The sequence below is a fragment of the Humulus lupulus genome, chromosome 9 (assembly GCF_963169125.1).
Source record: "Humulus lupulus chromosome 9, drHumLupu1.1, whole genome shotgun sequence".
In the NCBI taxonomy this organism is placed as follows: Eukaryota; Viridiplantae; Streptophyta; class Magnoliopsida; order Rosales; family Cannabaceae; genus Humulus; species Humulus lupulus.
The window spans coordinates 27561576-27574789 of record NC_084801.1 but is presented as its reverse complement, the minus strand read 5'-3'; the positions used below and the strand labels follow the sequence as shown (position 1 = coordinate 27574789).

General features: G+C 31.9%; 1 protein-coding gene across 1 annotated transcript; it reads left to right on the top strand.

The window, feature by feature from the left end:
* Positions 1-8889: 8889 nt before the first annotated feature.
* LOC133800623 (berberine bridge enzyme-like 26) lies at positions 8890-10817 on the top strand. Its single transcript, XM_062238623.1, has one exon. The coding sequence runs from the start codon at positions 8991-8993 to the stop codon at positions 10587-10589; it is 1599 nt and encodes a 532-aa protein (XP_062094607.1). The 5' UTR covers positions 8890-8990; the 3' UTR covers positions 10590-10817.
* The last annotated feature ends 2397 nt before the right edge of the window (positions 10818-13214 follow it).

Below are 13214 nucleotides of genomic sequence, written 5' to 3'. Positions count from 1 at the left end.
TTAAAATAATACAAAAAATGTGTTATAATATCTATTATAATAACACTTTTTATAAGTAAAGAATTTTGTTATGCATATTTCATTATATAACACAAATAATGTGTTATACTAAAATGTAGTATAACACAAAAAAAGTGTTATACTAAAGTGTAGTATAACACAAAAAAAGTTTTATACTAAAGTGTAGTATAACACAAATTTATAAGTATTGAAATGTGTTATATAATCGACTATAAATAACATAATTAATCACTTATCTATATATTAAAATAACACAGAAAGTGTGTTATCGTTGACAGTACAATAACGCATCTGTATAACACTGATAAAGTGTTATGTAAAGTACCCTGACCTACGATAACATAGTCGGTCTTAACACATTAGAAAGTGTTATCGTATGTTTTGATAACACATTTTCGGTTTTATTAAAAGCATTTTTTCTTGTAGTGCACTTTTCAGGAGGGAAAAGTGCAAGTGTTATGATTTGAAGGGAGTTCAAGATCTTAGCACTTCTGAAATTTGATTAGGAGTTTAGATTACAACAGTTGCGACAAATTCAAGAGAGAGTCTTTATTTATTTAAGTCAATTTGGTTTTGTAATCGTTTAGATATTCTTCTAATAAATTTCATTCTCTGGGCGTGGCCCCGTGGACTAGTAGCAATCTGCAAAGATTGCTGATACCACGTATAATTTCGTGTATTCTTTACCTTATGTTCATTTTTATCTTCTGGTGATAAACTGTTTAAACATATCTGATTTCTGTTCAAACAGTCTCTGTGTCCGTTTAAACATTTCTCTAACAGTTCAGTAATTAATTACTTAATTTGAATAATTAAGTTGGTAATCATAAAAAACGAAATTTCATAAACTAATGATTGTATCCTTATTTTAGAAAAAAAAAATAGTACTCTAACTATTTTTTTAATATAAAGTAGCAATTATGTCTCAATAATGTTAAACTTTTAACGTTGTTTAATATATAGAGGAAAATTGTACAAGATACTGATATATAAATTATTTCATAGTTTTTGAAGAAGACAGAAACTTCCAGGTTACATCATCCGCATCTTATTTGTTTGCAATATTTTTCAACTAATATTTAGGGTTATTATTATTGTTGATTTGTTATATTATGTTTTTTATTTTGGTTAGCTTGCTTGTTTTATACAATAATTTTAGGGTTAGAACAAAATATATGTCTAATAAAAAATGCATTAAGATATATGAGAAACTAAAAAAAAAATAGAAATTTTATTTATTTTATTTTTGCTGTAGTTTTTACAATATTTAGATTGATTAAATGAATATGTATAGTTTTTAATTATTTTTTGATAACATATTAAGGTTATTTTTATATATATATATATACATATAAAAGGCGTCGTTTCAACCTTTTGCCTAAGGATTGCCAAAAGTTTGCGCTGGATACTTTAAAAATTAATGAGAAGTTTATTTAGAAAAAGATGTAAAAAGAAAAAAAAAAAAGGGGGATGTATATAAATGCACCCAATAATTAAATCTATCATTCAATCTTATTTGAAAGTTCCACAAAAAAAAAAACAAATCAATTATTGAGAGTACACAAGAAAAACAATAATTGAGTGTTCCCTTAAAAAACAAATATAATTGAAAGTTCATTTTCTGACACAAAGATCACATGAAGGAATTTTTCAATATTGAAAACAAATATAATTATAATTTTAGTCAATAATCACCCAAAGCAATGTTTCCACAAATAAAATCGTCTATCTCCTCTTATTACTCAAAATTTGATATATATATATATGACAGTTTTTTTTTTATAGGCTTCTCTTCAACTCTTATCAGTGAGACTCTTAGTGTTTTCGACCCGTGAATAGTTTTCAGTACAATTTTTTTTATGACCGTGCATATTGTAGCTATTTAGAGCATCCTGCAAATTTTCAGAAAATGCCGAATAGTTTACAGTACTGAAACCTAAGTTCAAACATGTTGTTGCACGCGTGACTAATTTTTTTTATGCGCGTGGAAAACAACATCTTTGAACCTAGTTTTCGGTACTGTAAATTTGTGAAGACTCAAAAAAAGAAAGAATATATATATATTATTTAAGTGGTGGGACCCACTTGTTTTAAAAATAAGCAGATTTTTCTTTTCTTTTCTTTTTCTTTCTTTTTCTTTTTTCTTCCCGAGCACTTATTCTTCTTTTTTTTTTCTCTTCTTTTTCTCTCTGCAACAGCCCATGTCGGGGTACCACGAAGTCATTGCCGGAGTTCCCTTTTGCCGCCACGCGCCAGAGTTGGAAGACCAGTGGCCGGCGACAACCCCATCCTCAAAATCTCAGGGCCATCGGAGTTAAGACACACGCGAACAGCACAGTCAAAGTTTCGTCGTCAAAACTTTGACCGCACGTTCCGGCGAACCCAGAGCTTCGTTCGATGAGTGGGTGGCACCATTGGAACCAGCGTGAATGGAGGAACGTCGCCCACTAAGTCATTTCAGTTAGCTCACTGTTTTTCTCCGACGAAATTTTGGGTATCTCCGCCCCTTTGGAAGCATTTTCCGGCGACACTGGAGGTCAGTTGGGCAAAGGGGCTGTACTTCCGTGATGTACTACCCGAGAGGATCGTTTTGATATATGACATGCATATATTCGTCGACGTTTCCGATACCACCACCAACCGCTATTGTGCACTGCTTGGGTGAGGTTCCGGAACTTGAAATTTTAAATATGGTCATGTTATATGTCATTGGACACTATTTTGAATAAGGAATGCAATGATGATAATCGTTTGCTCATTTGGTGCACGTAGGAAAAACGTGATATTAAAATCGAACTAAGATCATCGATAAGCTTGGGAGTGCCGCTTTGGGCTCGGATTGAAAATTCTTAAGAGGTAGGGACTCAACTTGACTATTGGACTTGTTTTACTCGTATTGAATTACATTAAGCATATTCCAATTTTGATATTTATAAAATGTTTGGAAAATGGAAAACATAATCTGCATGTTTTTTGTTCTGTTCTGAGGGCACTAAGTGCCAAATATATTGTTTTGTTCACTTAATTATGCAGGTTATGATTTTTGGGTTTTATTCAAATGAAGTTGTTATGCTGCCCAATTTTCTAAAATGTAAAGGAAATATGTTTCTTTCTTTTCATGTTTATCTGCATTTGGTTATACCGATGAGAGCCATAATGATCATGATTTGTGCATGTTGTTGTTTCACGACCTAGTCTCTGTGTCATCATAGGTAGATCAGGTGTCCACTCACTTGTATGTGTAAAGAACCAGCATCTATATAAAGGAAGTGTTCTGAGCCTCCCCATTGTGGTGGTTATCAGGTCCGGCTACCCGGTTTAGGATGTCAGATTTTCTATGGTGGGTAACGGAAACTAGGGGTCTAGTGGACGGTGTGATGTGCACTGGTAGCTATGCTCTTATGATTATTTGTGGTTTCTCTCTATTTTGGTTTATACATGATGATGTATGTTTTGTTTTAAAAAGTTAACCATGCAGGGGTTTTTATTGAACTTTTGAGTCCTATGTTGTTAGTTGCTTTCCTACTGGGCTTTATAAGCTCACCCCTATCTCTCCCATTCCAGGAGCCTAGTGACGCGAACGTGGAAAATGTGAATTATTGTTGAAGCCAATGTGTTTAGTGCCATAGTCCTATCTTTTGAACATTGTATGTATTTAATTTGGAACCTATCGGTCTGTATATCTAAATTAGCTATGTCCTAGTTAGAAATGAGGAATGGTAGTTGCTAAGAAATATTTTGGGTATTTTATGACTTATTAAATTTAACTGTTTGGTGACTACATAACTGTGGGCATATTATTATTCTATGTATTAAGATAAATGATCCTACTTTTATCCGTAATATTTTTATATATAATTATAGGAGTTATTCCATTGTTTCGACTTATAATTTTAGTAATATTTAATATAAATTAAAGGATCATTTATAAAGACTATTTTCCACCGAGGGTCAAAGTTTGACATTTGACCACCCAAGTTATGGATATTACAATTCTGCCACGGCCTAGGGCTCGGGTCGTGACAAAATTATTCGGAATTTTCTGAAAATTTGCAGATGCTCTAAACAACTACAATATATACAGTCATAAAAAATACCGCGCTGAAAATTGTTCACGAGTCGAGAACACTGAGAGCCCCATCGGTAGAGCTTAAAGTGAAGCCCATATAAGAGAATTGTCTATATATAATATGGATTTTGTTCTTTTTCTCAATAATATATAAGAATTTTCAATAAGGTTGTGTTTGTAAAGTAACACCGGATCATATTACAATATATAAGATAAAAATTGTAGAAAAATAAATAAGTTAATGATTTGCCAATATTAAAATATAGGAGAAAACAAACTAAAAATGCAAAGCTGTAACTTCTTTTTTTCTTACTATTGAAATATATGAAGATTGGGGACAAGATAAAATTATGTTAAGCTTTTCAATAGAATTGAATTCTCACATTCTATAGTAAGAGTATTTGAGTTATTGGATTAATCTTTTCCATATTTTCTTCAATCTTATAACAAAATCACATGATAAAAGTCATATAATTCAACCTTTCTATCCAAACATGACATAATGGTACTAAAAACGTGCATTAAAGTGAGGCGGTATTTTAAAATTTTAGTCAGCTCTGAATTTAATGTGTTTTATGAAATATTTTAATATATCTTTCAATATAATTTAGAGTTCCCATTACTAAAATAAATAAATAATCAGAATTCCCATAAAAAAAATGAAATGTTTGAGAGTTTCCCTAAAACAAAAAAAAATTGATGTGTCAATATTATTAGGGAAATTTGAGTTTTTATGGTTAATGAGGTGTTAAAAATAATTTTTTTTTAGACTTTCTAATAATTTCAAAAAATGTCAAATCTTTTGACAATACAAAAAATACACATCTTATAATTTTTCCCATCCACTTCTTCTTCTCTTTTCTCTTTCTCCCTCAACCCATTCCTCTCAACTCTTTCTCGAAAAAAATCTATGAGTAAGGTAAAATATAAAAGAATTCAATGTAATGGCAAGTATTCATTATTTAGGACCCTAAAATACTGCATTTCGAATAAATTTGGACATGATTTTTGGATTTTTTGCGATTTTTTTCAGATGTGAAAATTTGAAATCTGTAGAAAATCGACGTGATTTGATGGTACTCAATGTCAGCTCAGTGAGGCTTTCAAAATCAAGATTTCCATGAAAAAATCGATGTTGCTTGATGGTGGTTCGATGATATTCGATGCAATTCTTGCAAGACAAGTACTTTTTTACTCGAGTGTCCGCTTGGAGTGATTTTTTTTTAGGTATTTTTTCAAGATCGACACATTTGAGATGTGTATATACAAATTTGGAAAATGTAAATCTTGAAAAACAAATGCAAAATTCAAAACATACCTCATGTTCAAGATATGTTTTGGTATGTTCTCAAGTTCTAAACTTTGAAAATGTGTATGTGAACATCTAAAACGTGTAGAAATACCCAAAATAAAAAAAAATCACCTGAAACGAAGACCCGGGTGAAAAATTATGTCTTTCACAAGAATTGCATCGAACCACCATGGTTGCTCTTTTTCTTCGAGGCCAACTTGATGGCTCGATGGTTGCTCGATGTGGTTCGATGCAATTCTTGTAAGAGACATAATTTTTCACTCGGGTGTCCATTTGGGGTGATTTTTTTTATTTTGGGTAATTTTTTGTGATTTACACGTTTTAGATGTTCACATACACATTTTCAGAGTTTATAACTTTAAAACAAACAAAAAAATATTTTGAACATGAGGTATGTTTTGCATTTATTTCAAGATTTACATTTATCAAATGTGTATATACATATCTCAAACGTGTAGATCTTGAAAAAATACCAAAAAAATAAAAATCATCTCAAACGGACACCCTAGTGAAAAATTACGTATCTTGCAAGAATTACATCGAACACCATCGAGCAATATCGATTTTTTCATGAAAATCTTGATTTGGATGACCCCATCGAGCACCATCGAACCACGTCAATTTTCTGCATATTTCAAAATTTCAGATATGAAAAAAAATCGCAAAAAAAAATCCAAAAATCATGTCCAGATCTATTCGAAATGTAGTATTTTAGTGTCCTAAGTGATGAATACTTGCCGTTACTTTGAGTTCTCTTATATTATACCTTACTCATGGATTTTTTTTTTTAAAGAGAGTTGAGAGGAATGGGTTGAGGGATAGAGAGAGAGGGAAGAGAGAATATGAAGTGGATGAGAAAAATTATGAGATGGGGAGTTTGTGTATTGTCAAATGAATTTGGATTTTTTAAATGATTGAAATATCTAGCATTTTTTTGACTTAGAACCCTACATTAAGCATAAAAACTCAAATTTCTCTATTATTAACTACCCATGATAAGTCATATGGTCCCACTCTTAATACATTGTGAAATTAAAAAATTGACCACACGCGCAAATAATTAATGTGTATAAAAAGTATGCGTCTATATCATCACTCTAATGTTTTAACAGTGAAATTAATGTGATTATAATTCTAAATAATCGCTACAAACTAAATCGTACATCTGTCTCTTTATATGATTAAAATTTGATACATATATTTTGTAAACAAAAAAATAAAAAGTTATACATATATAATCTGATTTTTCGTTAATGGTACTAGAAAAAAGTGTGTGAGGTGAGGCATATTTTGGTAACATAATTGTTTTTTTTTTTTTGTTGGTTTCCAGGATGAAAGTCTTTTGAATTAGGGGTGTTCATTGAATCACATTCAATATTTTTAGGCATATCCAATCCGATCCAATTATTTATTGGATGTTGAATTTTTTCAACCGATCCAAACCAATTAACTTGTCTCAACCGATCCGATCAAATTATCCATTGGATTGGATCGGTTTTATCCATTGGGTGTGTCCCCATGGTTATGTATTTGATGGGATTGACTCCATTCAGTATTTTTGAACATTTATTTAGCTTAATTTATTAAAATATTTCATAATATTAAACTAGAAAGAATAATTTGATTAAAATGATACAACATCATACAAATACAACATAAATTATAAACATAATCCTAAACAAATAAATAAAATTTTAAAATATATATACAATTGCTCGATTTTATTAGATTTTTGTATATATTATCCAACAACCGATTTGATCCAATTTGGATCTTCAAAATCTCATTTAATCCGATCCAATCATAATTAGATATCCAACTTTTGGCGGTCGATTGTAATTTAATCGATCAGTTATAATTGGATTGAACAATTTTTGAACTATACCGCCCTATTTTGAACTATACTTAATTTAGTAAACTGGTTCATGAACAATAAAATGTATCAATGAAGTCCTTGAACTCATTAAATAGTAGCAATTAAGTTCATGTACATATTTTTTTTACGACATTACCAAAGTGGCAATATAGAAAGTATAAAATATAAAATATATAGTCCCAATTAGTTAACATAATCTCTCTCTTTTTCTTAATTTCTCTCTCTCAACATAAAAAACAATGAAAAACATAAAATAAAATAAAAACTTCTACCTATCAAATTCTGAACAAAAAGCTTATTAATTAGGATTTTTTCCCTCGAACTATTACCAATCCAAATCGTATCCCCTAAATTTTTTAGCCTGTTAAAAATTACCCTTGAACTATTCACGTAACTGAAACGTGAGACTTTCGTCCAATTTTGCTAACAAAATGGTGATATGATAGTTTGGGCATTGGTGTGGAATTGCCATGTCAATACTTCATTTATAATTTAAAGAATAAATAAGATTATTTTCCCCCAAACTATTACCATTACCAAATCGTGTGCCATGAACTTTAAAAATTTAAAATTACACAATCTTTTGAATATTAAAACAAACAAAAACCAATAAACTAAAAATTCCATTTAAATTAAAAAAAATTGATGGTGACAAAAGTCTGGCTGAGGTGTTGGACATACATCTGGGTGAGCTCGAAACTGGTTGGGTAGCGACGTCGTTGACATGCTGGGCTCGTGCGGGTTCCCCAACGATATTCACCTACGTCGTCCTTTTGTATCTCTTCCTTTCCTTGCCCATCTCATATCTATTATCTCTTTTTTATTTGTTGAGTGTTTGAGGATGCTCGGGTGGTGCTAAAGTGTGAGAAAACGAATAAAAAATATGGGTTTTTTTTTGTTTTGTTGGTAGTATGGGATTTTAAATGTGTCTGAATTTAAGAGATTGAAATTTTGATTTGTATATGTTGTGATAATTTGTTTTAGTTAAGTTTTTGTTGTAATAATTTGATGAGTGTTGTTGAGATTGTTTGGTTGGTGCAAAAGTGAGGGAAAGTGAAAGAAAGTAAGAAAAAGTGAAAGAAAATAAGAAATTTTTTTAGTATAATTTTGTTTTTATCAATTTTTTTTTTTATTTTACAAGATGTAATTTAATTTAAATAGATTTTTAGTTTAATAATTTTTTTTAATATTCATAATTATGTTGAATTTTAAAATTTTAAAATTCGAGAGACACACTTTAGTAGTGTTAATAATTCAAGAAAAAAAATCCTATTTATTATTTAAATAATACACGTGGCAATGCCATATTAACACTCTTGTATCGCCATGTTACCATTTCGTTAGCAAAATTGAACAGAAGTCTGAGTAACATAAATTGCTTGGAGATAATTTTTAATAGGGTGACAAATTCAAGGGGTATGATTTAATTGTGGTAATAGTTACGTAGAGTAAAATCTTAATAAACCTAATGAGTTTGGCAATACCGTGCAAATTATTTCATGAAAAAATAGTCTAAAATTCTCATATCATGGACTTAATTGTCAATTTCTAATGAGTTCAAGGATGCAATTGTTAATTGAGGGACTAATTTACTAAATACTTATAATTCAGGGATGTTATGCTGAACACCTTTGATACTTTTCCCTATATATAATTTGGACCAACACTATATAGAAATATACAACTGAAAGACGAGAAAATATAAGTTAATAATGGTACGTGGTTTATCACTTAGCTCTCTTCTTCTTTTTTTTCAGTATATAATTTTTATATGGGCTGGAAGTGCAACTTCAGCTTCAACTACAGAAAGCTTCGTCATATGCGTATCAAAAAATTCTGAGCTTTCCGTACCAGTCACCACAACCATTTTCACACCAAACAACTCATCATTTACTAATATTCTCGGATCATCAGCGACGAATCTGCGGTTCTTAGACCCTTCAGTTCCAAAACCGGAGTTTTTATTTACACCATTACATGATTCCCACGTCCAAGCAGCCGTTATTTGTCTGAAAGAGCTCGGATTACAACTCAGAGTCCGAAGTGGAGGCCATGACTACGAAGGAGTCTCCTACGCATCTCTAAACCAGAGTCGTTTCGCCGTGATAGATCTTGTCAATCTTCGACGTATCAACGTTGACATCCAAGATAACTCTGCTTGGGTTCAGGCCGGCGCCACGAATGGAGAACTTTACTACAGAATCTCTCAGAAAGGCAAAGTACATGCTTTCCCAGCTGGAATTTGCACGAGCGTAGGGATTGGTGGCCACATCACAGGAGGAGGTTATGGTTCTCTGCTAAGAAAATATGGCCTCGCCGCTGATAACGTCGTGGATGCTCTAATCGTCGATGTTAACGGAAGAATTCTTAATAGAACAGCCATGGGAGAAGACTTGTTTTGGGCCATAAGAGGTGGCGGCGGAGGAAGCTTTGGAGTCATTCTTTGGTGGAAGGTTAAACTTGTACCGGTTCCGGCCACCGTGACAGTGTTTAAAGTGACCAAGAATTTGAAGCAGGGCGCCACGAAGATCATCTATAAGTGGCAACAAATCGTTGATAAGCTTCCTGAAGATCTCATGCTTAAAGTTACCATGGTAGTGGTCAACGGTACTATAGAAACTTATTACGAAGCTCTTTTTCTCGGAAACACTGATGGACTCCTTCGAATCATGAAAACGAGGTTCCCTGAGTTAGGTGTGACCCAAAAAGATTGTATCGAAATGAGTTGGGTTGAGTCTGCGGGTTTCCTCGAAGGAAGACCAATTGGAACACCGGTTGAGTACCTTCTTCAATCGAAATCTATATACAGGACCTTTTTCAAGGCCAAGTCAGACTACATAAAAGTTCCCATACCAGAAGTGGCTCTCGAGGGGTTGTGGGAAAGGATGTTGAAAAAAGACATTACACCAACGATAATTTGGACTCCTTATGGTGGAAAGATGAGCATGATTCCAGAATCTGATACCCCTTTCCCTCATAGGAAAGGAGTCATTTATATGAGTCAGTACTTCAGTTTCTGGTTAGCTGGGGAGCAACATCCAGAGAGGCACCTTAATTGGATTAAGGAGTTGTATGAGTACATAACTCCTTATGTTTCCATGTCTCCACGAGAAGCCTATGTGAACTATAGAGATCTTGATATTGGGAGGAACGAGATTGGCAGAACTACAAGCTTCGAGCAAGCGAGTGTTTGGGGTAAGAAGTATTTCAAGGATAACTTCAACAGATTGGTAACTGTGAAAAGTAAAGTTGATCCGGGTAACTTCTTTAGGCATGAACAGAGTATTCCACCTATTAAAAGATATACATAAATATATATATATATATATATATCTTACAATAAATTCATAAGACATAAAAGTCAAATAATGTATGCGTGTTGTTTATGTTCAATAACACTATAATAGGGCATAAATTTCCTTTACGTTTACAAATTTCATCAAATGTTACTATTGGGCTTTGAAAATATGGCAATGTTTACTAAACATGTTTGCGAATTTGTAACAACAATTAAAAAAAAATGTTGTATTTCACTGTTACTCCGTATTTCACTGTTACTCCATATTTTTTATAAAAATCCCGTATTTTTGTAATCTACCGTATTTTTCATATATTTTTTAAATATTAATGTATTTTTGTAAATTTCCCAATTTTAATGGGACGCAAATCAATGATCGTCATCTTTGAAGACGTGTAACGTGTCACTAGCTTGGATATGATGAGGCTTTAGCAATACCTACTTTTTGTTTTTTAAACTTGTAAAATCCTATTTTTGTTAATATTTTTAAATAAATATATTTTATCATATAATCGAAATTATATATTGGAAATTTCTAAATGAACTTGGTTGGGATTTAAGTTCAGGTTCGTCCATTTTCCTCATGCTACAGAATGATTCTCTGTCTCATCTCGAAAATCCTGTAGTTAATGTAATTAGACTATTTTTAGTAACTTCCTAATTTGGTATGATTGAGACCATAAACGAGATTGACTAGCTTATGGTTTCCTAAACTATATAAATTTAGACCTAAGCAGCAACTAATCTCATCTCTTAACCACTCTAACATTTATATTTTGAAGAGTTCTTTTTTTATGTAAAGAGTAGTATTTGTTCAACTATCTCTTTGTTTGTTTGTTTTGCTTTGTGTTGTTTAGTCTTAAACAAGTCATAAAACTTGTGAACGTGACATGCAATCTCCGGGAGAAGATTTCCATAAGTCTCCCTTCGCGAGAAAGCGAGCACTCATCAAATTCATAAGGAATTTCGTGTTCTTGGTGTTTGTCAAAATCAGATTATTAAAGTAGAGCACTTCAAGGTTGCGACAAGGATTTACAGGGAGTCTAAAATTTTATAAGTCAATTGCTTATTGTATTCTTGAGACTTTACTAATTGATTTTATCTCTGGGCATGACCCTGTGGACTAGGTTTTCTGAGCCATGTTAAAAAGTTCTTGTGTCACATTACTTTTAGTTTATTTGCTTTTTGTTCGTATATTCTGATTCAACAGCAATCTGTCCTGATACATCACAATATTTGTCTGTTCAAACAATTGTTTAACTATTCCGCATTAAATAAATTGTTTGTTAATTTTAATTGGTAATCTTGAAAGACAAAATTTCAATTGGTATTAGAGCAGTTCACTAAACTCTTAGTGAGATCTTGTAGTTTTCTTTCCATTTGTTTGTGTTTCCCATTTGCAACATGTCATTTTTTGCATAACCGAGTTCTATAACTTGTCCACCATTGCTTAATGATTCAATCTATCCTTACTGGAATGTTAGAATAAGCCTTCATCAAAATCTCAAGATGAGAAGGTGTGGAGATCTATCATGACAGGTCAGTCAACACCAACTAAGGTTGACGCCAAAACTAGGGAAACAACAATAAAACCTGAGTTAAATTGGTCAACTGTTGATGATCTATTATCCAGTTACAATAACAAGGCTTTACATACTTTTTTCAATGGTGTCGGTGAAGGGTGTATTAAACTTATATCCTCTTGTGATTCGGTCAAAGAAGCTTGGCAAATCCTTCAAAATCAATTTGAAGGAACTGCTGATGTCAAGCGTTCGACGTACATTATGTTACAAATTTTTTTTGAAGATCTTAGAATGTCTGACTCTGAAACTCTTACTCATTTTTATGAGAGATTTTCTGATGTTGCTAATCAATTTTTTGCCTTAGGTGAAAGATTAGATGAATTTGTTTTAGTTTGAAAAATTATTCGTGTTTTACCTCAAAGATTTAATACTAAGCTAACGACCATGGAAATGGCCAAAGATCTGAATTCCATGAATGTTGAAGAACTAAGGGGTTCTCTACGAACCTTTGAACTGAATCAGTAGATCAGACAAAAAGAAGAGCCGAACAAGGTAAAAGAAAAAGAAAAATCTACTGCTTTCAAAAGTTATGAAAATGTAAGTTCAGATGATGAAGATGATAATGAGTTGGCCATATTGACTACAAATTTTCAAAAATATATGAAAAAATTGGGCAATAAAAATATTTTTTTTAAATTCTCAAAAGGGAACACATCTTCTAAACCTTTTGTTCCTAATAATAAAAAGGGAGTTCAATGCATGGAATGTGATGGTTTTGGTCATATTCAGTCAGAATGTGCAAATACCTTGAAAATAAATATAAAAAGGTATGAATGCTACTTGGAGTGATAATGACTCTGAAAGTAGTGATGAAGATGGTGAAAATGTTGCTGTAACATTTGTGTTCTCTAGTCTTCCTTGTTTTTTGCAGGAAAATAATTTTTTTTTTTGTCTAAACAATATTGTTTCGGTAAATAAAGTTATTGATGATGATACGAAAAGTACTGATGATGTTGTGGACACTAATTTTGATGAATCAAAAGTCAATGAAGAATTGTTGGAAGAATCTTACAAAAGAAATGTATGATGAATTGATTAAATTATGTGCTGTAAAT